The sequence below is a fragment of the Mauremys mutica genome, chromosome 3, assembly GCF_020497125.1.
Source record: "Mauremys mutica isolate MM-2020 ecotype Southern chromosome 3, ASM2049712v1, whole genome shotgun sequence".
In the NCBI taxonomy this organism is placed as follows: domain Eukaryota; kingdom Metazoa; phylum Chordata; order Testudines; family Geoemydidae; genus Mauremys; species Mauremys mutica.
Window position 1 is genome coordinate 130,161,399 of NC_059074.1, and position 26,406 is coordinate 130,187,804.

The window sequence follows — 26,406 nt, forward strand, 5'->3', positions numbered from 1 at the left end:
GTAGTAGGGAGATTACTTCAGGAAGCCGAAGCACCTGGGAGTGGCCCAGGATGGCATGGGGGAGTAGCTGTTTGACATCTGAACTACACCCTGAAGGCTCTGTGTCAATGACCATCTAAAAGCTGGGAATATATATAGATATAAAAAAATTTAACTCAGGGAAGCTGTCTTCATGTTTTTTAAAGGTCAAGTTGGGGTCATGGGATTAGTCTTTCACATCTAGGTCACTGATTCAAGAGTCCCAATGTGGTAAACACTGAAAGCTGTTTGTTTGATGGCCTGTTTAAATGAGTTGATTACTTCAGTCCAGACCTTAGAGGAAAAGTCTCCACGTAACCAAAATCACTGTCAGAACTGACACCCTTCTCCACAGAATGAGGAGAAAAGCCAAGGACTGGGTGAGGAAAGTGATGGTCCCTAAGAGTTAGGCTTGAGGCATAATGGCAGAGCAGGGCAGAGTAGAGAAACTTTTACTGCTGCTGCCTATCCTGTCCCTGTTCTTGAAATTAAGGTGGGCTTAGTCAGAGTTATCAACGGGGCTTCTTTCACAAACTCTAAATTATCTTTAAAATGTAATTTGAATTGTCTTTTTTTTAAAGTATGGTGTTTTATCTATTCTGAGAAGTTTGAAAGGGTAGGAATATTGTTCTCCTAACCACTTGGGAAACATGCAGTGTTCCCTGTGTATCTAATGGAGGAGAAGGTAACCTAATTCTGTGTATATGTCCCTGTATATTGATGACATCAGGAACATGCTCAGCTCTAGGAGTATCTATTGGGTTCCTGGGAAACGGGGCGGGTGGAAGCCTGCCCCATGCTAACGGATCCCCCCCTCAGCCTAAGGGGAGGATCTACAGGTCCTCAGAAACCCACTAATTGCGGGGGACAACTAATAAAAGAACAGGGACAGGAGTGCGGTCAAAGGGTCATAAGAAGAGAGCCTGACGGGGACACTGAGCAGAGAACCCCAGACAGCGCCCACTGCTCTTCGAAGGCGTCAAGGGAGCCAGCGGACGCCGCCCAGAGGAACTCCGCCTGGAGACATGAACGGACTAAGGATCGGAAACAAGCCCCACAGTCGCAGGAGTCTCCATTGGCCAACCGCCTCTCCCTGGTCGCGTAGATGGCCATTTTAGCCAGGGCGAGGAGGAGGTTGACCAGGAGGTCCCGCGACTTTGTGGGGCCACGGATAGGGAGTGCATGGAGAAGGAGGTGAGGGGAAAAGTGCAGCCAGAAACGCAACAGGATATTGGTGAGGAGCCGGGTTACTTGTCTTCTTCATTGTTTTCAGTATCTCATCCATACCTTTAACCGTTGTCACCATAATTTCATTTCCTTAAAGCTCCTTATTTGCTGTAAATTATCCCCATTCCTCTTCCTAAAAAATAAACATATACACTTGATTTTGCTGCACTTGCCAGCTACCATTCTTTTTTTAACTTATTACTGAGCAGAGTACAAAGTTTTGATAACATCCTAAATGTGGATGACTTAAACTGATGAGTAAGAATTAGAGATGATAAATTAAAACATTATTTCTAGTTTTTTCAAATTTCTCCATATTTTTTACAAAAATTTTTTTCCATATTTTTTAAATAATTTAACATTTTTCTAACAACTGTATTTTCTTACTGAAAATTAGGTTTTTGATAAATGAAAAACTTCAAAAATTATTTTGGGAAAAAATTCAGTACAGTAAAAATCACTATTCCTGGAAAACGTTGATAATACTGGCAATTTTTATATTAAAAATATATTTTTAAAAAGTCACGTGGGAGGAAAGGAACTTTTTAAGCACAAAATTTCAATCCCACTCTAGTGCGAATACAAATGCTTCATGGAAACAAGCATACACAAATATCATCCTTTTTCCACAGGAGAGAGTAACATACAGCACAATTTATCTATCTACATCCCCATGAAAGGACAGACTGTAAAATATTGTTGCCAAATTAATTCCCAGTGAGGGAGTCTGCTTCGACCCCTAAGGAAGCAATAAGAATTAGGGCAGGTCTGGATAATGCCTTGCAGTTTACATTATTCCAGTTAAAGATTTTTCATTACCTTCTCCCTGCTGCTAGCTAATGTTTTGGGAAACACACTTGGAAAACAGCTGCCAGAAATAGAGGAAGAGAGCTGGTTACACGGCATTATTCAAGGAAAGATACAAACCATGCTCTCAGTTCCGTTCATTTAAACACAACGGGGACAGAAGCACCAACTTCTGTTCATCTTTCGCCCAGGGATAGTTTGCTCCTCATCTGATCAATTGGTTGCGTCTCTGTGGCATCCCTGGCAAGGAGGAGCATGAGAAATATCTCAGTGACACTCTTACCCAGAGAGTGATGTGAAATTAGTCTCGTATGTCTCTACTGCACACGTGCACAACTTGTCTTCCTCTCTCAGGTAGGTTCTGCCCCATTCTGTCCTGGCATGAAAAGAAAACTCAGGTAGTTTAGACCCCAGACCTAGCTTGTTTAAAAAAACAAACAAGAACTTAGTACTAACAAGTATTTGAGTATTTGGTTTTAGATCTCATCAATAAAAAATAAGGAGTTGCCTACAAGAAGTGGGCTGAATCTCTCTTCCTCTCACACACACACACTCTACATAAGAACAATCTGTGGTAATAGTAAAAATTTATACTATGGCAGCGTCCAATGGCATAATTTGTGATTGAGGACCCCTTGTGCTTGAAGTTGTACAAACGCAGCTGGGAGACAACCCCTGGATACTTTACTAAGAGAACCATAAAGATGTGCATATCTAAATTTAGGAACTGCCCCATGTCATTATCCCCCTCATCTTTGTTACCCTCACTATGTGCCATTCTAAAATTATATTTTAAGCTCCTTGAGCCAGGGAGTTTGTTTTCTACTTGTTCTATAAAGTGTCTAGAACACTTTTGGGTGCTGTGAAAATAATTACAATCCCAGGATTTTGTTTGGATGTAATATTTTCCAGGTTGTTTTTGCAACCTAAAGATTTCAGCTGGGGGAACCTGAACCTGGCCTGAAAAGCACTCAGAACTATGTACCTAAACTCTCAGAAGTCATTTAGAGTTTTGAGTATGTGAGGAATACAAGATCAGAAATGTAGATAGTACAGTAGTAAGCACTTGTAGTTCTCCATTTCACTCTTTGGACCAGTGTAGAATAGTGATCTCCACAGAGACCTCCCAATTTGCCAGTACAGCTTAGTTCTCAAAACATTTTGTGGGCCACCAAAGAGGATGCAGTGGATCAGAGGTGTTTCTCAGGCCACTGTTCAAGAACTGCTGTTACACGTTGCCATATGTTTTAAAGCAAATCTCATCACTGATTTTAGCAGGGAATTTATTTGACTTAAACACTCATGCCAGTTTATGGCCTTTGAGTCTGATCCTGGAGCCTTTACTGGTAGGAGCAGTCAGGGCTACTGGAGGGGGGAACTAAAACATCTATGTTTGATTGCCCGCTCTGCCGCTGATTTACTATGCAACCCCGAGAAAGATGATTCTTCTCACTGTGCCTCAGTTTTCCATCTTGAAAATGGGGATAATAACCCATAGCTACTTTTGGAATGTGATTTGAGGTCTGAGGATGGCAAGTGCCATGTAAGTGTTAAGTGGTGGTTATTATTATTATTATTATGATGTATGTAGTCTGAGTGAGGGGCCAGGAAGATGGTGGAACTTAAGTTGTCAGCTCTTCAGGCCACAGAGCGCTCCTCAACAAGGCTGAGATTACAAATTCTGCCCATGTGAACTGTCACAACGAGACACGGCTCGCAGTAGACTGGGCAGATAATCAAAGCATGAGGGTGAGTTCCAGCGCTGCTGGGCTTCCTCCTGGGGGCCCCGAACGTGCCCGTGGGCTCTGCTGGCTCCTCCGCGACTGGAGCAAAGAAGAAGTGTCGGTAACCTGTGTCTCCACCTGCGACGCCAGAATGAGTCGTGCCCCGCGGTGCATGCTGCTGATCCGTGACCTTCCCTCTCCTTTCTCCCCCGGGAAGGCAGCTGGCTGGAAGGCTAGATAATAAGGAGCCCGTGAAAGTGACGCGGCGCTGAGAGGAGATTGGCGAATAAGGGCCAGGACGAGGCAGGGGGCGCAGCAACCCCACCCGGTACGGGGAGGAGTTTACCCCTGGGGTGTATTTGAACCATATTACACGTTCCCGCCTCCGCCGCCGTGGTGAGCCGGGCAGGGGCAGCAGGGGGCGCTGGCCGGGGGCCGGGTTCGCTCCTGGGCTGGCGTTGCGGCGATGAGCAGGAAGCCGCAGCCCGGCCCTTATCAGCGGGCGACAGGCGGGGCCGGGCCCCAGGCCCTGCGCTCCGGCTCCATGGGCGGCGGGGGGCCGCGGCTGTAGGCGCCTCCTTCTCCCGCGCCGCGCGGCAGAGCCGGGAAACAGCAGCGGCAGCAGCAGCACCGCCGCCAGCGCGGCCTCCCCTGCCCCATGGCGGGCTACGCTCCCCGCCTGCCCCTGCTGCTGCGGAGGCTGCTGCCGCCGCCCTGGGCTCGGGCCGCCCGGCTCCCCCCGAGCGGCGCCCGGCTCCTGCTGCTCTCGGCCGGCAGGTGCGGGGCCCCAGCCGAGCCCGGCCCCTTGCGCCTCCTCTGCGGCGGCGGCGCTGCCACCCGCTCCGCGTCCTCCCGGGCTGCGGCGGCGGCGGCGACCGGGGAGCCGGAGAGGAGGAGCGGCCCCCGGGGAAGCGGGAGAGACTCGGAGGTGAAGAGGCTGCTGGCCCTGGCGCGGCAGGAGCGCTGGAGACTGACAGGTACCTGCTCCTGCCCCCTCCCGGCACCGCCTGCCCCCCCGCCCAGTGGCTGTTACCTGCCCCAGCGCCCTATACTGTCAGCCACCCCAAGCTCACTGTGACACCAGCACCCCTTGGCAAAGGGCCCCCCATCTTCACAAACAGCTGTCACCGCAGACCTGACAAACTCATTGCACCCAACATGTGTCTTACAGGGCACTTACTCACAAAGAGGAAGGTGGAAGGGAGGTAGCCTGTCAAGAGTGAGACTCTTTGTGAGCTGTGTGCTTGGGTAATATTGAAGGAATAATGTATTTACCTTAAAAGTCTGCTTTATAGACTTGGAGTAGAAATTAGTCAGCAGGGGATAATATGTCTCCGTAATGGTCCTTTTGGGCAAGGGGGATTTGTCACCCTGACTATCCTGGCTGGTGATGCAATGCAAGGCTCAATTGTTTAGCTTTGCACAATGGTAAGACTTTGAATGGGACACCATCAGAGGCAATGGCAAACAACTGAAATGCCTTAAAGGTAAATAAGAAACATTACAACAGGACTGGGGTTTGCCCTGTCTGCAAATAGAAACAAAAGGCTGCTTTCAGTATAACAGAGGAGGGAGTAGCACTCTGTATCCTTTCACTGAGGAAACCCCTTGTGAAACAGGGCTGCTTTCATAAATGTTTGGATCCTGGTGTTTAGGACACCAGCCAACTCTGCAAACAGACTGAACTTTGAGGGGAAAGGAGGAACCTACTTTATGAGATAAGAAAGATAACTCTTGATAAGTGTAGGCCCAGGTTCGCATTATGGTTTTGTTTTATATTGTAATCTTTTATTTCCATCATTCTTGTTTCTAGTTAAATCCTCATTCTTAAATAAACTCTTTTGTTTTATTATAAGTGCTTACAAGTGTTATATGGTTTAAAGGGGCAGTGCTTTAAGGTAAAACGGGTAAACTGCACTTTTGGGTGCAGAGGCTCTGTGATTTCTGTGAGTAGGCAATTTCAGGCTCGATATCACAGGGGAACAACTAAAAGGGACTCGGGGATTGGAGTGCACCTATTAACCTGAAAGGCGAAGTTAGGGTTGACAAAGTCCAAAAGAGAGTGCTTGAGTGACTGAAAGGCTGGTGGTGTAACGAGCTGGCACCCAGACAAAGAAGACTACCTCTCACTGGAGGTAGGGAATAACAAGATGACTCAGGGTATGTCTACATTATGAAATTAGGTCGATTTTATAGAAGTTGATCTTTAGAAAGTATCAGAGGAGTAGCCATGTTAGTCTGGATCTGTAAAAGCGGCAAAGAGTCCTGTGGCACCTTATAGACTAACAGACGTATTGGAGCATGAGCTTTCATGGGTGAATACCCACTTCATCGGATGCATCCGACGAAGTGGGTATTCACCAACGAAAGCTCATGCTCTAATACGTCTGTTAGTCTATAAGGTGCCACAGGATCTTTAGAAAGTGATTTTATACAGTCGATTGTGTATGACCCCACTAAGCGCATTAAGTCGGCGGAGTGCATCCTCAATACCATGATTAGCATCGACTCACGAAGCGGTGCACTGTGGGTAGCTATCCTTTAGTTTCCTCAGTCTCTGCTGCCCATTGGAATTCTGGGTTAAGCTCCCAGTGCCTGATGGGGCAAAATGTTGTCGCGGGTGGTTTTAGGTACATGTCGTCAGTCTCCTCCCTCCCTCCATGAAAGCAACGGCAGACAGTCGTTTCGCACCTTTTTTCCTGGGTTACCCATGCAGACGCCATAGCACGGCAAGCATGGAGCCTGCTCAGCTCACCACTGCTGCTATGAGCATTGTAAACACCTCGTGCATTATCCTGCAGTATGTGCAGAACCTGGCTAGGAGATGCCAGCACGAGGACGATTGTGAGGAGGACATGGACACGGACGTTCCTGAAAGCATGGGATGTGGCAATTGGGACATCATGGCAGCAGTGGGGCAGGTTGATACAGTGGAATGCCAATTCTGGGCCCGGCAAAATAGCACAGACTGGTGGGACTGCATAGTGTTGCAGGTCTGGGATGATTCCCAGTGGCTGCGAAACTTTTGCATGCATAAAGCCACTTTTCTGGAACTTTGTGAGTTGCTTTCCCCCGCCCTGAAGCGCAGGAATACCAAGATGAGAGCTGCCCTGACAGTTGAGAAGTGAGTGGCAATAGCCCTGTGGAAGCTTGCAACACCTGGCTGCTACCGGTCAGCCGGGAATCAATTTGGAGTGGGCAAATCTATTGTGGGGGCTGCTGTGATCCAAGTAGCTAATGCAATCACTGACGTTCTGCTATGTTGCTGTTTGGAGGCCTTGAAGGAAGTTGATTTGCTGAACATTTAGGTTTGATTTTCTTTTTTTTTTTCCTTTTTGTTAACCTCTTCCCAACTGACATCTTTAATGCCAGATTTTGGCCTGAAGCAATTTTTTTTTTTACTGCCAAGTTATAAGCGGTTGGCATCCTTTCGTCTGTGAGAGACCGTGGGAATTGCAGCCTGTGATGTAGATGGTTTGCAATGTCTCCTGTGACTAAATAGTCCAGTCCAAGATTTGCATGATCTTTGGCAGTTACTGCAAATGTGTGTGTCTTGGTTGGGAGCCGCTTGCTTCCTACAGGCTCTTTTCTTTTCAAGCTGTAGGAGCCAGCTTCTGTCATGGACTTTGATGCCCTAATGGAGATGACGGCACCACTTGTTATGATCACTTGCCAAGGTTTCCCATTGATTAAGATAGATTACAAATTACTTCATATCTCGCTTGCATGTGCCTTTATAGCGAAGCTTGGGACATCCTGTTGATCTTGTTCCCTCTGATAGCTCCCCATATAGTATGTCCTTGGGTATGCTTCCATCTTCCAACCTACTCAGATGGCCCAGCCAGCACAGTCGTCTTTGCTTGAGCAGAGCTGAAACACTTGGTAAATTTGCCCTTTGAAGAACCTCTGTGTTGGTGACTTAATCTTGCCATTTGGTGTTGAATATGTGGCATAAACAGCGTAGGCGGAAACTGTTCAACCTTTTCTCCTGATGAGTATAAGTTGTCCATGTTTCCCCATACATGAGAGTGCTGAGGATGCAAGCTTAATACACTAGCGTTTTGGTTTTAATGGTAAGTTTTGGGTTGTTCCATGGTCTTTTAGTTAGTCTGCTAAAAGTGGTGGCAGCCTTTCCAATGCGAACATTTAGTTCAGGGATCAGCAACCTTTGCCATGCGGCCCATCAGGGAAAACCCGTGGTGGGACAGGTTGGTTTGTTTGCCTGTCGCGTCCGCAGGTTCGGCCAATCGCAGCTCCCACTAGCTGTCCCAGGCCAGTGGGGGCTGCGGGATAGGCAGCCAGCACATTTCTCAGCCCGCGCTGCTTCCCGCAAACAGAAGTTCCCTGATTAGCACTTGCCAAGTTATAAACACCTGAAAAACATTAATAATGAAAACTCCCGCAGGCATTTAATTACAGTAGAAGTAGCAAATACTGTTGTAGATGCGTCTGTAAAGGGAAAATTTCCTGTGCTGTTTTTTCTTTTTTGTTCATAACTTAAATTTTTTTTAAATAAAAACCAACCAGGGTTTGCAACTATCTTGTTACTACTGTGGGTTGGGAAATTGACCCTCAAGTACTCCTTGGTAGTTCTTTTACTTTTATCTGAGAGAGTTTTTTTGTGAGAAGACAGAGGCTTACTGTTGGGTAGCAGTTTCACTGTACGAAACACACTGTGGATATAAAATGCTGGTTAATCTCTTCAGTGTTCTTAGCTGATACAAATGGCAAACAAATGTTTTAGTGTCTATATTAAAACGTTTGTATGTACAGTTTTGTTTTATAAAAGTTAGACTCTTCAAAATTCCTTTCATACACACAACAATAGTGACACCTCTCAGGTGCAGCACCATCGCTTCAACCACTACACTTTGTAGTTTAGTCATTTGGGAATATTTTTTAAGCACAGAACACGAGTTTTAATCGTATTTTCATTAATGTTAATGAAAAATATGATTACATGCCATGTTGAGAATTTACTCCATAGTTACTCTGTTGTTTTCAGGCTGGATAAAAATCAATGATTTAAAAAAAAAAAAGGATTTTTATGATTTAAATAGGTTTTTTCTCATAAAGCATTTTATCAAAAAAATCCTATCTAAAGATACTTTTAATTAAGATACATTATAGCTCAAAGATACCTCATCATGGAATTGGGATTATAAATTATAATTCTATAGTATGAGACAATATATTCATGTAATGTTTAAGAAAAGTTTTGTAAATGAGTTCCAATAGTTCATGGATTAGGGACCCAATCTTATGGGGTTCCAGGGGCTTCTATATAGATGATTTAGGTTAATCTTTCTATCTACCCAATGGGACTCAGTGCTCAGTCTAGAAGATACCATCAGAGATGCTTAGTTTTGCAGTTCTCAAACTGTGGATTTGTGTCTCCAGAGATAACATGCTTGTTAACAACAAAAATGTTTTAAAATAAATAAATAATATAGAGAGGTGAGAAATAACAGACCTCAACCCTATTGTCCCTCTGCAAATTTGTATACACAGAGTCAATCCCTTACCTCTCTCTAAAAATACAAAGTTTCAGAAAGTTCAATGAATAGAAGATTGTTGGGGGTGGAATAGATCTGGATAAGGAGAAGAAGTCTGGAGATAAATGTGAGAAGGGAGGGACAAGCAGTAGAAACCAAAGTGAAACTGTGTGAGCGGCATATTCCAGAAGTCTTGAGGTCTTTCTGAGTGTAGCCTTCATTGATTTGAGATCTACTATACCATTCTCTCACTAGAAGGGAAAACCTATAATGGCAGCAGGCTGTAAAAGAGACCTAGTTTGGGAATAAGAACCATTCAAGAAATATGTTTGCTGCTGATGTTTTAAAGAAAGTCACACCAGTGAACTGGTGGAATTCACTTAAGCACTTGGATTCAGAGACTGTTGAAGTGAGAATCTCACTTTAACAGCAGTAGCTTCTTCTGCTGGTGTAGAAAGAATATTTTCTTCCTTTGGACTAATTCATTCCAAATTGAGAAATCGTTTGGGACCTGAAAAAGCAGGAAAGCTTGTTTTTCTTTTCCAGATTATGAACAAACAGGAAAATGAAGGTGAAGACAACTGAGTTAGCTGCAGAAGCCAGTATTTTAAGTTTATCATGTTGACTTGGCTGACACAGTCGATTTAATTAATTAATTAATTAATTTAAATATTTCATTTAACTATTTTAGTTAAAAACAATTTTAATAAAAACAAACCTGATTTTAAACAACTTGAATGTTTAACTAAATTCAAAAATTCATATGCTTGTTTTGTTAAAATATTATGTTTGTTGTTGAAGAAGAAAATCCAGAATACATAATGTTGTTGTTTTAGTTAAATATCTGTCTGGTGATGTTCTCTTCCTAATACAGCATGGCAAGAAAATCCTCCAAATATTAATGATTAACTTGTTGAATTGGAGATAGTTCACCTCCCAATGACTTCATAAATATCTGCTTCATTTACCTTTGGTAAATGAAATAACCAATCATTCATTCTTTTTCTGGTAAAACTAATCTGACAAGTTTTCAAAATAAATGACTTAAAAATGTATTGTGTGTACCTTCTAAAAATGAAAACTACATCTATCTCGGAGTTGTGAAGAATATGTATTAAGGTTATAACAACCAACAATTATGCACTTTTATGTAGAAATCCATGATTAAATCGGGTCTTCCTGACTAGTGATTTAAATCAAATCTACCCTGGTTGTTTTGTACAATGAAGTTACAGGGTTCTTAATTCTCTAATGTCTCCAAGTATTAAGGAGGGTGACTACTATAAAGAAGATAGCTTCAGGACTCTTGTGTTTACCTGATTGCATGAGACCAACAAATGGTGCCTTTGGCTGTCTAGGATGGCACCTTGATCACAGAAGTTAAAAATAGAAAATATGAGATCAAGATCACAGGAGTTAAAAATAGAAAAGATATGAGATCAAGTCCAGCTCCTGGAGAGAGAGGATGTATTCATTATTAAACTGATATTATGCTTGACCTTACATTGCGTTCTAGGTCACTAGCATTTGTCTTTTACTTTAGTTTCTTCTGCTTTTCCTTCTGGCCTTTTCCCATCTCATTTGTCTGCTGTGCTATGCCCAATCCTACACTCTAATTACTTGTAGTTCCATTCCTGACCTGCATGCAAAACTAGAGGTATCTTCTTGCTTTCCATTGGTAGAGTGTCTCTTTCCTATAAATACTCAGTGCTTATTTGCTCAGAGTAAAAGACAAGTGTTTCCCCACCAGGCTCTTCTGCAAGTGAGTAATGTTTTGGAATTGTGTGCTCATTCACCATAATCACTTCTTCATAAGTAGGGCCCTACCAAATTCAGGGCCATGAAAAATACGTCAGAGACCATGAAATCTGGTCTTTTGTGTGCTTTTACCGTACACTATACAGATTTCATGGGGGAAACCAGCATTTCTCAAATTGGGGGTCCTGACCCAAAAGGGAGTTGCAGGGGGGGTCAAAAGGTTATTTTAGGGCGGTCATAGTATTGCCACCCTTACTTCTGCGCTGCCTTCAGAACTGGGCGGCCGGAGAGCGACGGCTGTTAGCCCGGCGCCCAGCTTTGAAGACAGCACCCTGCTATCAGCAGCGCTGAAGTAAGGGCAATACCATACCATGTCACCCTTATTTCTGCACTGCTGCCTTTAAAGCTGGGTGGCTGGAGACTGTCGGCTGCTGACTAAGGGCCCAACTCTGCAGGCAGCCGTACAGAAGTAAGGGTGACAATATCATACCATGCCACCCTTACTTTTGCACTGCTGCTGTTGGCGTCTCTGCCTTCAGAGCTGGGCTCCTGGCCAGTAGCCGCTGCACTCCATCTGCCAGCTCTGAAGGCAGTGCCACCGCCAGCAGCAGTGCAGAAGTAAGGGTAGCAGTATCACAGCTCCCCTCCCCCTACAATAACCTTGCGACTCCTCCCCCCTTCCCCTGACTCCTTTATGGGTCAGGACCCCTACAATTACAACACTGAAATTAAAGATTTAAATAGCTGAAATAATTACATTTGTTATTTTTAAAATCCTATGACTGTGAAATTGACCAAAATAGACTGTGAATTTGGTAGGACCCTATTCGTAAGTGACTATAAAAATATTGCTATCACCACCTCCTGGTTCATGCTAATAATTATCTTATTTACACTTCAGTTGTGGCAAATGACACTTTTTCATTCTTCTAAAAAGCTGCATAAAATTGCAGTAGGTGGTTGTTTTTATACCTTTGTATAGGAAATTTCAAACCCTATAAAAACATAATTTTTTGGAAAAAAACCTTAAAGTTAAGGAACAGTATTACCAATTTATCCATGTTAATTTTTCAGACTTACACTCTAATTTTTTAACAAGATTAATGATACAATCTAGTATACGTTCAGTAGTTTGTGATTTCTGGATGGGGTCACTTCCCTTCCTCTTCTGCATCGTGCCCCCTGTGTTCAGGACCCGCCTTACTCCAAATCTCCCTGAAATTAATATGAAAATGTTGGTCAATATGACTGCACCTTAACCTAAATTCACTGGTGGCATGATTTATCATTTTAAAATCACGTTCTCTTTTAAAACATCTTTCTCCCCTGTTGCTGTGAGTACAATCCAACCAATCAGTTTCCCCTGTTTATATAATTACAGAGGTGAAACAGTTCACCTATATAGAAAGTGCTATCAAATAAACCAGACTAGCTTAACAACTTTTTTTTTTAGCATGGTGTTTTGTTTTTTTGCTACAGTGTTTTGTTGGTATTACTAACAAAGGTATAAAGTTTTAAAAAGTAATTCAATCAGCAGTGTGATTTAAGGTGGTAGTGATCCTTTAAAAAGAAAATTGTGGTAATGGAAAAGTGCATTGATCTTACTTGCAATTCGCTGATTGTTTAAAAATTAATATACTCAGCTTTCTCCAGGGAGATGCTTTTGTCACACCAATAGGTTTGAATAAGTTAGGGAGATAGTGGATAACAATTAGATTTATGTGAATTATGTGTGTTTTTATTCAAGTTCATATTTGCATTATACCTATTTGAAACATTTAATGGTTAAAATAAAATCGGGATAAAGTAGTACTTCATATGATACTGTACACTTGAAGGTTTCTTATTTCAGTCCCAATGTTGGTATGTGGAAACTCACTGCATTTTTATTGTTGAGATAGACTAGCTTATATCTTAATTAAGGGAACATAATTGACATTTAAAAAACAAACGTGTTTGAAATAAATTCTATACCTATTATTAACACCTCTTACTACTAAAATGACATACCATAAATGCCTAATTTACTTGTAACCCTTCATATATTTTGTTTGTATCATGTCATGTTCTGATTTCTCTGCCAGACTTTGGAGCACGTGAATGTCTGGTGTTATAGGCTGAACAACAGCACGGAGTCATCTGCATATTGTTGGCATCTGAGCCCATAAAGTTTCACTACTTCTACTAGCAGATGCTATTGTGTAGATCCCTGTAGTACGCCACAGGTAAACAGGGCCGGCTCTGGCTCTTTTGCTGCCCCAAGCGCGCAAAAAAAAAAAAAAAGGGGGGGGGGGGGGGGGGGGGCCGCCAGAGCAGCAAAGCCTGGGAAAAAACAAAAACAAAACCACAGCGGCAAAGTGGGGTGGGGGGGACAAAAAAAGGCGCGGCTGGAATGGCAAAGGGGGAGAGGGGGAACTGCAGCACAGCCGTAGCAGCAAAGCAGGGGAAAAAACAAAACAACAACATAAAACCACGGTGGGGCTAGAGCGGTAAAGGGGGTGGGGGGGAACAGGGCCCTGGAGCGGCAAAGCAGGTGAAGGGGGAAAAAAAAGAAAAAGAAAACACGTTGCAGCTAAAGCGGCAAAACAGGGTGGGGGGAAACAAAAAAACGGTGCAGCTGGAATGGCAAAGCAGGGAAGAAGAAAAAAAAACAACCCTGCAGCACAGCTGGAGTGGTAAAGCAGGGTGGGGGAAAAACAAAAAAAACCCTGCACGGCTGGAGCGGCAAAGCAGGTGGGGGAAAAAAAAAAAACCTGCGGCGCGGCTGGAGCGGCAAAGTGGGGGTGGGGGAACGGCACGGCCGGCAAAGCAGGGGAGAACAAAACAAAAAACCCTACAGGGCGGCCAGAGCCAGGGGACTCCCTGTGCTGCAGAGTGTGTGCCCGGTCTAATGTGGGGGAAGGACAGGGAGCGAGGGGGGAGAGAGAGAAGGGGGGCAGCCAGGGCTTCAGGGGGGCGCTCACCCCATGGCCCCGACCTCCACGCTGCCTGCCGGGAGGGCTCCGAGTTGCTCCGGTTGGTGGGGAGGGAAGGACGCGGGCTGCCCTGCCAAATTTGCTGCAGGGCGCTCCCCTCCTCTGCCCCCTACAGGGTGGCCAGAGCAGCAAACAAACAAACAAAAAGCGTCAGTGCCGCCCTAGGTTTGGGCGGAATGCCGCCCCCTAGAATCTGCCGCCCCAGGCACCAGCTTGCTCAGCTGGTGCCTGGAGCCAGCCCTGCAGGTAAAGGAACCAATGACACAATTGCTACCCTCTGGATATGTCCTGTGAGGAAGAACTCAGTCAGTTTCATAGTGTGCTTTTTGGACCCCTGCCACTTCTCTGAGACAGGATAACAGTATCTGTGATTGACTGTACTGACTGCTGTGGGGAAGTCAAAGAGTATGAGTATAGATCTTTTCCCTTTTTCCATGGAAAGAAAGAGAGCAGCCATCAATACTAATACTAATACTGTTCCAGATTCTGGCCTGAAACCTGACTCTAGGATCGAGGCTACTGATGTTGGGCAAATGTCTGAAGATGTCTCTTTGCTAGCTTCTCAATATATTTATGAAGGCAAAAGGGATTAGTAATACAGTAACTCCTCACTTAACGTTGTAGTTATGTTCCTGAAAAATGCGTCTTTAAGCGAAACGATGTTAAGCGAATCCAGTTTCCTCATAAGAATTAATGTAAATGAGGGGGTTAGGTTCCAGGGACTTTTTTTTTTTTACCAGACAAAAGACTAATACACACACACACGCACAGAGTATAAGTTTTAAACAAACAATTTAATACTGGTACACAGTGATGATGATTGTGAAACTTGGTTGAGGTGGAGGAGTCAGAGGGTGGGATATTTCCCTTACTGCTAAATGATGAACTAGCAATTGGCTGAGCCTTCAAGGGTTAACTCTCTTATGCTACAAGACAGTAGGAATAGTATGCACATCTCCCCTTTAAGTACACTGCCTTGTTAATTAGATCAACTTGCTGAGACTGCAGCAGCTGCAAGCTCCCTCTGTCCTGAGCCCTGGTGTGTCCCCCCTGCTCTATGGAAGGCAGAGTGCAGGGGCAAGGGGGACACCCTGACATTAGATCCCTCTTCCTCCCCTCCCCCCCCGCACAGCAAGCAGGAGTCTCGGGGCGCAGCTCCAAGGCAGAGGGCAGGAGCAGCACATGGCAGTGGGGGGAGGGACAGCTGCAATTGCTAGCCTGCTGGGCAGCTGCTGCACAGGGAACTTAGGGAAGCGGGGAGCTGATAAGGGCAGCTGATAGGGGGGCTGCTGATCCAACCTGGTTCCAAGCCCCCACCAGCCAGCTGCAACGGGCTGCTCTTCTTGCAAGCTGTAGACAAAGCAGGCGGCTGCCAAAGGACGTTAGAAGGGAGCATTGCACAACTTTAAATGAGCATGTTCCCTAATTGATCAGCAACATAACAACGTTAACCGGGACAACTTTAATTGAGGAGTTACTGTAACATGGATTACTTGGTTTTTCACCTTCAAGACAATGTTTAGAAGTATTAACACATTGTATCTAGTATTTAAATAAATGGAATAGTTCTGTAATCAGTAGTTTACTACGCTGGTAATATTTACTTTACTAGTATCAAAGTAAACTAACAAAGAATTATAACAAAACCTGCACCAATGATGAATGAAGAATAGCTGATTGAAGCTGAACCCAAGCAAGACAAATTATACTGCTGGATAGAGGAGAGTGCTTTGAAGAGTTTGTAGACCTGCATTTCAGTTCCTTGTCTACTCTACAAAAACTTTTGAAAAAATAACACTGGAAGTCCTAGCATAATTAGGCTACTGGCTGCTAACTATTTCCACTACTGTTATTTAACCTAGCTGGTAGCAAGTCTAATCTGCATTATGCTGAAAAAGGTGTCAGCAGCCACTGGGCTTGCTAAAATAGGGTTGGTGTTAGTGAAAAACTTGTCTAGAACTTCCCTAGCATAAAGAGGGCCCGAGGCAGTGAAGACCTCACCTCAAATTGAGAAACACTCTCCGTCTCATAAACATTCCAGTTCTTCCATGTTGGGCAGTACAGACCTTTCAAGATCCAAAAAAGGAGCCATTGTGGTTTTTGTTCCTCACTGTACCTGCCATAATTTCCCTTGCAAAATAAGGTGCCATCCAATTGGAGGGGAAAGTTTGAGCCCAGACTAATTCTCTTAGGTGCTCATGAGAAAGAAAGCAGCACACAACCACCAGAGTGTTATAAAAGGCGGTTGATGTAGTAATAGGGTGGCTGCAGATGCTGCTCTGACCAGATCATTTTTCCGCTCACTGAGTGTTCTTTCAAGAATGCATATACCTTTTTGTTCTACTACGTTCTGGGTTATGGATTCTGTTTGACTAAACCACCAAGACACACAAGCTTTGTCTGGAAGAGGGAGCTGTATGTTATTCTGCCTGTTGAAAATACATCAGGAATCTTCTGTATTAGACAAGATGCTTTTTTTCCCCCCTTCCAAAGCATCTGTTTGTGAGAGACACTTTTTTGAAATAGGCTCTGCCACACCTTCCTGCATACAATTTTGCTGAGGCTGGTGCATTTAATAAGCAGTGTAAAATTGATTTTACAGCATTCTATTCAAGATTAAGAGCCAAAATAGAGCCCTGAAATACAGTTCTGGAGAACTCAAGTATTAATAGAAAGTAAAGGACAGTTTATAGGTACTATTAAAGTTTACACAAACTGAGTGACTTTTTTGTTTTGTTTCCAGCTGCTGTTGGCTTTCTGACAGTTTCCAGTGTCATCACCATGTCAGCCCCTTTCTTCCTGGGGAAAGTTATCGATGTAATTTATACAAATCCCACTGGAGATGTCACCGACAGCCTGACCAACCTCTGTGCCTTGCTAAGTGGAATTTTTGTGTGTGGTGCTGCTGCTAATGCTATTCGTGTCTACCTCATGCAGACTGCAGGTAAAAACAAAATGGGGTCAGGAGACTGTCTCCCTTTTTGCCATAGAAACAAAGTATTGTATAATGGTCTGAAAGAAGTCCCTGAAGCTAGCTGAGATCTTCTCTGACATAACCGTCAGTGTACTTTATCACATAGGATGCGTGTGTTTTATCCCTTCCAAGAGAGTTGTTAATCATTTTTATTTGATGAGAGAGATCTTAAAACTCATTTTGTATTGATTCCAGCTTTTTATAACATTGTAGCATGACTTCTGTGTTGCAGAACCTTGTATGAAGTCAGTAACTGGTCTGTGTGTGTGTGTGTTTGTGGCTATTTCTGTATGTAAAGTTTTGGTATGTCATGCTTTGCTGGAAATAGTCATCCTTTTTGCTCCTTATAGGACAAAGAATTGTGAAACGACTGAGAGCAACTATGTTCTCTTCTATTCTGAAGCAAGAAGTTGGGTTTTTTGACAAAACCAGCACAGGAGAACTGATTAACCGCTTGTCTTCAGACACAGCACTGTTGGGCCGTTCCGTGACCGAAAACCTTTCTGATGGACTAAGAGCAGGAGCTCAGGCATCAGTTGGGGTTGGAATGATGGTATGTCTGTCATCTTCTGCCTCTCCCTCACTGCTCACAGCAGGTTCAAGGCTGTATAACTTGCTATCCAGTAATGGCTGTGTGTGTGAAGGTTCTGTAGTCTGCTATAAAAGCTGTTTGTGCTTTGTCGAGGCAGATATATTCCCCTGTTTTCTTAATATCTACAATCCCCTTTACACTTATAAAGTTTGCGGATGATACCAAGATGGGAGGGGTTGCAAATGCTTTGGAGGATAGGATTAAAATTCAAAATGATCTGGACTAGTGGTCCACAACCTTTTTGTGGCCGGTAGCACATTCATGTTTTCAGAAGAGTGTGGCGGGCGCCAACAATTTTTCAAGGCTTATTTTGTATTTGTACATTAAATAATATGAAAAACATATTTAATATTACTAATATATGAATCTATAAGATAAAAAGGGTAATTTTACATGGAAAAGGTATTAATTAAATTATTCAGCAATTACTCTTTCACCTTATCATGTGAATTTGCTCTTTTTTATCTACCTGTAAGAAAAGTTAAGGAGTTTTTAAAAAATAAATATCATAAACAGTTTTCATCTTATTTATTTTAAAAAAGTAAAACATTGTTGAACTGCTGGTCCAAATATATTTATTATTCTTACTTTAACATAGAATGAAGCCTGCAGCCCCAGAGTTCTCTGTCCCTGGCAGGCACAGGGCCGCGGCTTCTCTCCAGTTTAAGCCGCGGCCCCGCACCTGCCGGGGACTGAGAACACCGGCGCCTGCCAGGCAGGGGCAGGGCTGCGGCTTCTCTCGGGCTTCGAAGCCGGAGAGAAGCTGCAGCCCCGCCCCTGCTGGGGACAGAGAACTGTGCCTGCAGCCCCGGAGAAGCTGGAGAGAAGCTGCAGCCCCACGCCTGCCAGGCACAGAGAACACCGGCGCCCGCAACTTGCAGCCCTGGAGTTCTCTGTCCCTGGCAGGCACGAGAGAGCGGCTTCTCTCCCCTGCTGGACACTACGCAGGCGCACATAAATGCCCCGGCGGGTGCCATGGCGCCTGTGGGCACCACGCTGGGGACCACTGGGATAGCTAGTCCTGCCATGAGGGCAGGGGACTGGGCTAGATGACCTCTCAAGGTCCCTTCCAGTTCTATGATTCTATGTACTCCATTGTAATAAACTGTGCCTGCAGCCAGTTACGAGTGTGCTACAAAGTGGATACTCACTTCTGTATGACAAGCCATGATGAGAGAGATGGGGGAAGAACTCTCATTGTGTTCTGTCCTTTTCTTTTTTTGAAGGATCAAAAATGAACCGTGTGCCACATTTCTTAGGTTTCCCCATTCATATATTACCCAGAATATAGCTGTCAAGTGGCATGCGCCTGCATCCACTGAAATTGTAAATGGAAGTGTTGTCATTGACTTTAATAGGAGCAGGAGAGGGCACAAGGGGCCTGATCTAAAACTGGGTGAAGTCATGTGCGTTGGGCCAAAGCCTCGTTGAGCAGGGTCAGCCTTAAATATCAAATTACTGATAAGAATTTTGCAATGGATAATAGACTGAGGCAATGGCTTGCATGGGTAGAATATCAATAAAGGGTTTCAGTGTTACTGATGCACAGCAAGCAAAACACTTTCTGGTGGTGGGTCAGGTTCCTAATTTTTAGTACATAAAAAACTGACACTTCCCTCTCCTCCCCCTGTTGTTTATCTAGACTGAACTTTGTTATGCTACCTTATCTCAGAGAATTGGCAACTTGGTGGCAATCCTTTTAAATGATAAGCATGGTGGTTTTCTGGTGTCTGTTGAGGAAAGACAGACAGGAAAAAGTCACTTAATAAAAAGAAAGGCTTTCTAGTTTGGCAGTGCCAGCAAAAGTTGGCAAGAGTTTCTACTCTCTAAAAATGTAAAGCATTATTTAAGTCTTAAAATTTTATCTCTGATAAGATATATGACTTTCAGTCCTCTGTTAAAGTAAATGTTATGGGCCTGCCCTTATCCCACAATATAGATTGTCTAAGAATAACTTCTCATTAATTTCCATGAGGAGTTCTGCTTAAAAATTGCTGGCATGGTATGGTCCTACTAGGTTAACAGGAAAAATAAATTACCTGGGGTGGAAAGGCTATTGTAAAAGTGCCTTACAGTCTATCATATTAGTAATACATCTGTAGGATCATTTTTTAAATGTATCTGCCAAATTTTTATCCAGAACACCAGAAGGAAAACAACCAAATGAAATAACATGCAATAATAAAATTAACACTTTTTAAAAAAAAAAAGCCGCCTTATAGTATTCGGCTACTTTTGCATAGATGCTTTGCTGCTGCTTGTTAATTGTGGGTGATGACCTTATAGTATAATTAACTAAATCCATTCTTCTGACACACAAAAAAAGTAAATAGGAATTACCTTTGCTGGTACTGCTAGATGGTAAAGAATATTGGTGGTCTCTTCCATTCCTCAACCCCACTAAAATACTATGCAATATGTCTGTTCTCTACATGCCCTTACGCCAAACTTTCTCTTCAGTATTTCATTGTTGATGGTGATACTTTGCATTTCTCTAACACCTTCTGTTAAAAAAGATGAAACCTTTTACAAATATTAAAAAATTAGGCTTTTTAACACACTTGAAAGGGTGCTAAATAGCATTGTCATTTTTACAGACAGGTTAAGTGACTTGGCCAAGCCCATACAGCAAAGAAGTGGCAGAGTCAAAAATTGAATCCAGACCTCTTGACTTGCAGTCCCTTGTTCTGACCAGTAGCTAACATTCCCCAAATGCAATAGAGGAATGGGCATTTTGTCTGTACGAAGTAGAAGACAAAGGGAAGAATTTGTGATCACGCTAATTTTACAAACGTCTGAAAGCAACCACACTGCATTAAGTCTATGTACTAGTGTATTTTAGCAAGACTTCTTTATTTGTATGCCAAAATATTAACCCCTGGACACTTACTTCTTCTAGTTTTTTGTTTCTCCAAAACTTGCTGCATTTGTTCTGAGTGTTGTGCCCCCTCTGGCTATCATAGCTTTGATTTATGGAAGATATCTGCGAAAACTTACTAGAATGACCCAGGATTCCCTTGCAGAAGCAACACAGGTAATCTTGTTAAGAAACTTGAGAGATCATGTTAGCTAAAATTAAGTTAAATAAATATTGTAGAGTTGCCGAGGTGCTGAGGATAAGAATACCTTTCATTGCGCTGAGTCAGACCTGTATTTCAGTAAACATTTTTTTTTTTAAAAAGCTTTATCTACAATGTAGCATGGAGTATCTAAGATCATACAAGATTTAGGAATTCTGCTGAGGAAAGGTTAAGGGAATTGGGTGCTTTCTCAATATGACGTATGAAATCTTATATGGTTTGGGACCTGGCTGTATGTGGGACTACATCTCTCCTTGGGCCATAGTATTGCATTTGAGATTACTAGAGTTGCTCCAGCTGAGCTTCTTAGTATAAGAGGTAGCAGCCAGCAAGTCATTCTTTGTGAGTGGCCTTGATCTTGGAACTGACCCCACACTCCCCCTTGGAGCCACCTGAGCCCAGATTTGTTAACCTTAAGGGCATGGTGCAAAATTAATCTTTTTCTCATAGACAATTGGCGAAGGGTTAAGACGCAAGTTGGAGGGACCTCATTATTAAAGGGACATTTTGTGGGAGGGGTTTTGTTATCTGTGCTGGGGCATTTATATTTATATATTGTAAAATAAAACTACTGAGAAGATGGTAGCGATCTCCTTTAATAGCAATGCTGGGGACAAGATCTAGCTGAAATATCCACAGCCCTCATCTGTGTAAGCCCTGGAATTGTCATAGTTATAGACTCCTTGGCAAATTGACCTGTGCAGAAGAAAGATTAGCCTTTTGTTCATCTCTCCCATCCAAAAGAAGCTGATCTCTTTGAAAACAGGTTGGAGATTTGCCTCTTATGCTTTGAAAAGGAGGTAAAATTGTACCGTTTTCCAGTACTTTTGTTCTTGTAGATATGCTGCTCCCAAATCCTGTCTTACCTCTCATGTCGGAGCATTGTTCTGGCATAAGATCATGTTGGTGTCTGTTAGTAAGCAGTCTGATTGCATTTGGATACTTCTAGAACTAACATATTTGTTCATTTGAAGTGAAATTTACCCACTTAATTGGAATTAAGACTAGTCGGGCTAAATTCATACCTAAAGCAACTCCATTGAAATGAATGGCGTTATGCAAGCAACGAATTCAGCCTTTTCTATTTAATATAGTATATACCAGAGTATTTGTTTTGTTTTTTCTTCAAGTCATAAGAACATAAGAACTGCAATACTGGGTCAGACCATGGTCCATCTTGCCCAGTTTCCTGTCTCCAGCAGTGTCCCATACCATAGTTGCAGGGGGAGCGTACAGAACAGGGTGATTATGGAGTGATCCATGCCTGTCTTTTGCTTCCGGTAGTCAGAGGTTTAGGGTTACCCCAAGCATGGGGTTGCATTCCTGACCATCTTGGCTAATGGCCATTGATCGACCTATCCTCCATGAACTTATCCATTTCTTTTTTGAATCCAGTTATACTTTTGGTCATCAAAACATTCCATGGCAATGGGTTCCACAGGTTGGTTGTGCATCATGTGGAAAAAGGGCTTCCTCTTGTTTGTATTAAATCTGTTGCCTGTTAATTTAATTGGGTGAGCCCTGTTTTTTGTATTATGTGAAAGGGTAAATGTCACTTCTCTATTAATTTATTTCCACACCATTCGTGATTTTATAGACCTCTGTCATAACCCCCTTTGTCCTCTTTTCTAAGATGAAGAGTCCTAATCTTCTTAGTCTTTCCTTGTATGGAAGCCATTCTATACCCACGATCATCTTTCTTGTCCTTCTCTGAATCTTTTCCAGTTCCACTATATCCTTTTTCAGATGGGGCAACCAGAACTGGACATTGAGTGGAAGTTTTCAGAGAAATATCCATGGTGACTCAAGATCTTTCTTGCGTGGTAATAGCTAATTTAGACTCCATCATTTTTTGTGTATGTGTAATTATTTTTTCCAGTCTACATTGCATTGCACTTATCAATGTTGAATTTCATCTTCCATTTTGATGATCAGTCCCCAGTTTTGTGAGATTCCTTTATAATTCATTGCAGTCTACTTTGAATTTAATTATCTTGAGTAATTTTGTGTTGTCTGCAAACTTTGCCGCTTAACTATTCACCCCTTCTCTGTATCATTAATGAATGTATTGAACAGCACAGGTCCAAGTATGGATCATTGGGGGACCCCATTGTTCACCTCTTCCCATTGTGAAAACTGACCATTTATTCCTATACTTTGTTTCTTATCCTTTAATCAGTTACTGATCTATGAGAGGACCTTCTCTCTTATCCTATGGCTACTTAGTTTCCTTATGAGCCTGTGGAGAGGGGCCTTGTCAAAGGCTTTCTGAAAATCCAGGTACGTTATATCTACTGGATCACCCTTATCCACATGCTTGTTGACAGCCTCAAAGAATTCTTAATAGATTGGTGAGGCATGACTTCCCTCTAGAAGAGCCATGTTGACTCTTCCCCAACAAACCGTGTTTATCCGTGTGTCTGGTTCTGTTCGTTAGTACAGTTTCTACCAGTTGGACTAGTACTGAAGGTTCATTGGCCTATAATTGCCAGGATCACCTCTGGAGCCTTTTTGAAAAATTGATATTACAGTTGAAACGTCAATTTGGGACAGTACTTCAGGTTTGTCATCCAAAAAGAATAGTACTGATGTGGGGTTCTCTTCTCCCCCCCCTCCACTCCTCTGCAGCAAAGACTGATGCAAAGAATTCATTTAGCTTTTCTGTCATGGTTGTCTTCCTGGAGTGCTCTTTTAACATCTTTGTTGTATAGTGGCTCCGCTGCCTTTTTAGCAGGGTTTCTTCTTCTGATACACTTCCAAAAACTAATAGTAATTTATTTATTTATTTATTTATTTTTTACCTTTAGCAAGTTGCTTCTCAAATTCTTTTTTGGTCTGCCTTACACTTTTACTTGCCGGAGTTTGTGCTCCTTATTTTCCTCGTTAGGATTTGACTTCCAGATTTTAAAGGATGTCTTTTTACCCGTAATGGCCTCCCTTATGCTGTGGTTTAGCCATGGTGGCATTCTTTTGGTCCTCCTGCTGTCTTTTTTTTTTTTAATTTGGGGTATACATTTATTCTGAACATCTATTAAATGGTGTGTTTTTAAGTAGTCTCCATGCTGCTTGTAGACTTTTTACCCTTATGACAGGTCCTTTTAATTTCTAACATCCTCATTCTTGTCACAATTACAAATAATGATAAATAATCCTTTTTAATGTTCACTCCTTTCTTGGGTGGCTTGTTTTCTCTAAATTAAGATGTTTAGAACTCCTTTTTCTAATCACTTGGCACAATCCTTTCATGCTAATACTCCAGCTAAACCAGTTTTGAAACTCTTTTTTCAAACTACCTTGACATAGTTACTGTTTCCAGCTTAATAGAATTAAAAAACAGAAGTGAGGAAAGGGCAAAATTTTCAGTGGTATTGAGAGACTAGGATAGTTGTACTGATTTTACTTTCAGGCATTCCAGAATGTGAGCCTACCATGAGTATCTGTATGTGTGTTTTGTTTTTTTGCTTTAATATAGTTAGCTGAAGAACGTATCGGAAACATAAGAACTGTTCGAGCTTTTGGGCAGGAGATGACCGAAATGGAGAAGTATACAAGCAAAGTTGATTACGTGCTGCAATTAGCTAAAAGAGAGGCATTAGCTCGGGCAGGCTTCTTTGGTGCAGTAAGTATATTATGGTAGCGAAGAATCCACAGAATATGATCAAGTCCTGGAAACCTGTGATTCTTTTAAATACACACAAGTGTGCTTTCAAAGTTTTAGACACACACACACACACACACACCCAATTTACTTTAAATTGGATTCCTATAAAGGTATGAGAAGAATTAGTTTTTTCAGTTCTTTTCCTCTTCATATCATTTGGTTAAGTAGGGAGCTGAATACCAAATTCTACTGCATTTGCAAAGTCATGAGGCTTAATTCACATTTGTAGTTTACACCTCCCTGCACCAGCAGAGACCACTGTCTCACAGGAGATTCACCTTTTGGATAGGACAGGTAATGCATATGCTTCCACCCTCCTTCAGGGTTTTGCTTAGGGTACCACAGTTCTAAATTGTGGATTGGGGTTCCATAGGTGTCCTGCCAGAATTGGGTGGGTGAATTAGCTCGTCTCAGGGTTGTCCTAGCCATGGGCCAATTCCTAGGCTAACATTGGTCATTGTGCCTCCCAGTAGAGATATAGGTGCTTGTGTCCTAACAAAGTCCCTCTGGATAGACTTTCTGCTGCCATGGGCCCTGTGCCACGAGTTTTATCTGCAAAAGGTGGTGTTCCACAGGATTGAATTGTCCCATTGTGTGATTTTTATTTTGAGGTTCACCATGGTTAGGCCATTTTGTATCTAATAATTGTTGGAGGTGGGGCACAATTTCTTCTAGAGCCCATCACAGCTGTTCCTGGGTCGGGGAAGAGATCAGTTGGGAATGATACAAAGCTGTCCTTTCCAGCATGGAGAGTGAAAGACTGGTCTTCAAGTGCCTGCATTCCAAACCCTGCACAGTAGCATTTTACCTGGCGTCTGCCTCACCAGACTGATTATTTACATTCTAAGAAACAAAGTTAGGAAACTAAACATGAGCAAAATTTAGTCCTATAGAATCTTAAGATTACACTAAAGTCCACTTACTATGGAGAATATTCTTTTAAAAAAAAAAAACCTAAAACCCAAAAGCCTTAACTTAGAGCATTTTAGAAGATGAAATTGAATTTATAAGGGAAGATCCAGTTTTTCTTCACTGTCGTTTTTTTTTCTTTCCCAGACTGGGCTTTCTGGGAACATGATTGTCCTTTTGGTTCTGTACAAAGGAGGATTACTGATGGGTAGTGCCCACATGACTGTTGGTGAACTCTCTTCCTTCTTGATGTATGCATTCTGGGTTGGAGTTAGCATTGGAGGTATGGAATATGAAAGACACAATGTAAAACATAGGATAAAGGAATTTTTTTGATGTAAGGGAAAACATTGGTTTTAAAAACAAAACAAAAACCTCAAGTGTGTTGTAATTCTTAGACCATTCTCAACTGAAGACATTCATTCTGAGAAGATTCATAAGAATTTTTCCAGTGAGTATGAGTCAATCAGTATTAATGGCTTTTGACTCATTAAGACCATATAGTTAGTTTAAAGCTTTCCCAAGAGAATGCAATGGTTACATTTTTCAAGGTGCATTTCTTCAGTGTCTGGTTTATAATGCTAACTTTTCTTGATGATGATCTTTCTGTAGCCTATGATGGTGTTTATAATTTAAACAAATATTAAGGTTTTATTTGGAATAAAATGTCTTGGTCTCTGTTCAAAGAAATTATTTTACAAAGGAAGGCATGTAGGAGTTAGCTGTAATTCCACACGGATAATTGTCTAAAGCTGCATTGGATCTTTAAGTGCCAGCAGAAGACTATTGTAGGGGATTGCCTTCTAGTGCAAAGGCAGAAAAGGACATCTCTTCTCTTTCCTGCTTTGCTCCGCTTCCCCTGTCAGTGAAGATCAGAAACTGTAATCTGCTGACCCAGGGACTAACTGCTCCTCTTTAGGGAACAATCATCACTACTGCACACAGGCAAAAATGAAGATAAGGTATTTCAAACAGCTAGCTTGTCAACTACTTGGAAGAGGAGTTTTTAAAGTGAGTCTGTTGCTTCTGATACATTATTGTGCCTTGTTAGTTTGAAAACAGACATTGGCTCAGTGTTTCTGGAAGGGCAGTGAGGTCTACTTATACACTTTTATTTTTCACTGGGCCTCTTTACTAAGCCCATCTCCATGTTTTCCATGATACTCATGGATGCTAAAAAACGGGT

At 42.5% G+C, this 26,406-nt stretch overlaps 1 protein-coding gene across 2 annotated transcripts in view; it reads left to right on the plus strand.

Annotated features, from left to right (window-relative positions):
• Window positions 1-4,087: 4,087 nt before the first annotated feature.
• The window catches only part of ABCB10 (ATP binding cassette subfamily B member 10), a 39,996-nt gene continuing 17,677 nt past the window's right edge, over window positions 4,088-26,406 (plus strand). The window contains exons 1-6 of one of the 2 annotated variants that reach the window (XM_045011660.1): window positions 4,088-4,104; window positions 16,748-16,948; window positions 17,329-17,531; window positions 20,470-20,604; window positions 24,123-24,269; window positions 25,368-25,503. In XM_045011660.1, coding sequence (XP_044867595.1) covers window positions 16,786-16,948; window positions 17,329-17,531; window positions 20,470-20,604; window positions 24,123-24,269; window positions 25,368-25,503 — 784 coding nt within the window. In that variant the 5' untranslated portion in view covers window positions 4,088-4,104; window positions 16,748-16,785. Of the gene's footprint in view, window positions 4,105-4,246; window positions 4,754-16,747; window positions 16,949-17,328; window positions 17,532-20,469; window positions 20,605-24,122; window positions 24,270-25,367; window positions 25,504-26,406 lie in introns of those variants that run through there. The other variant, XM_045011659.1, reaches the window with a different exon arrangement.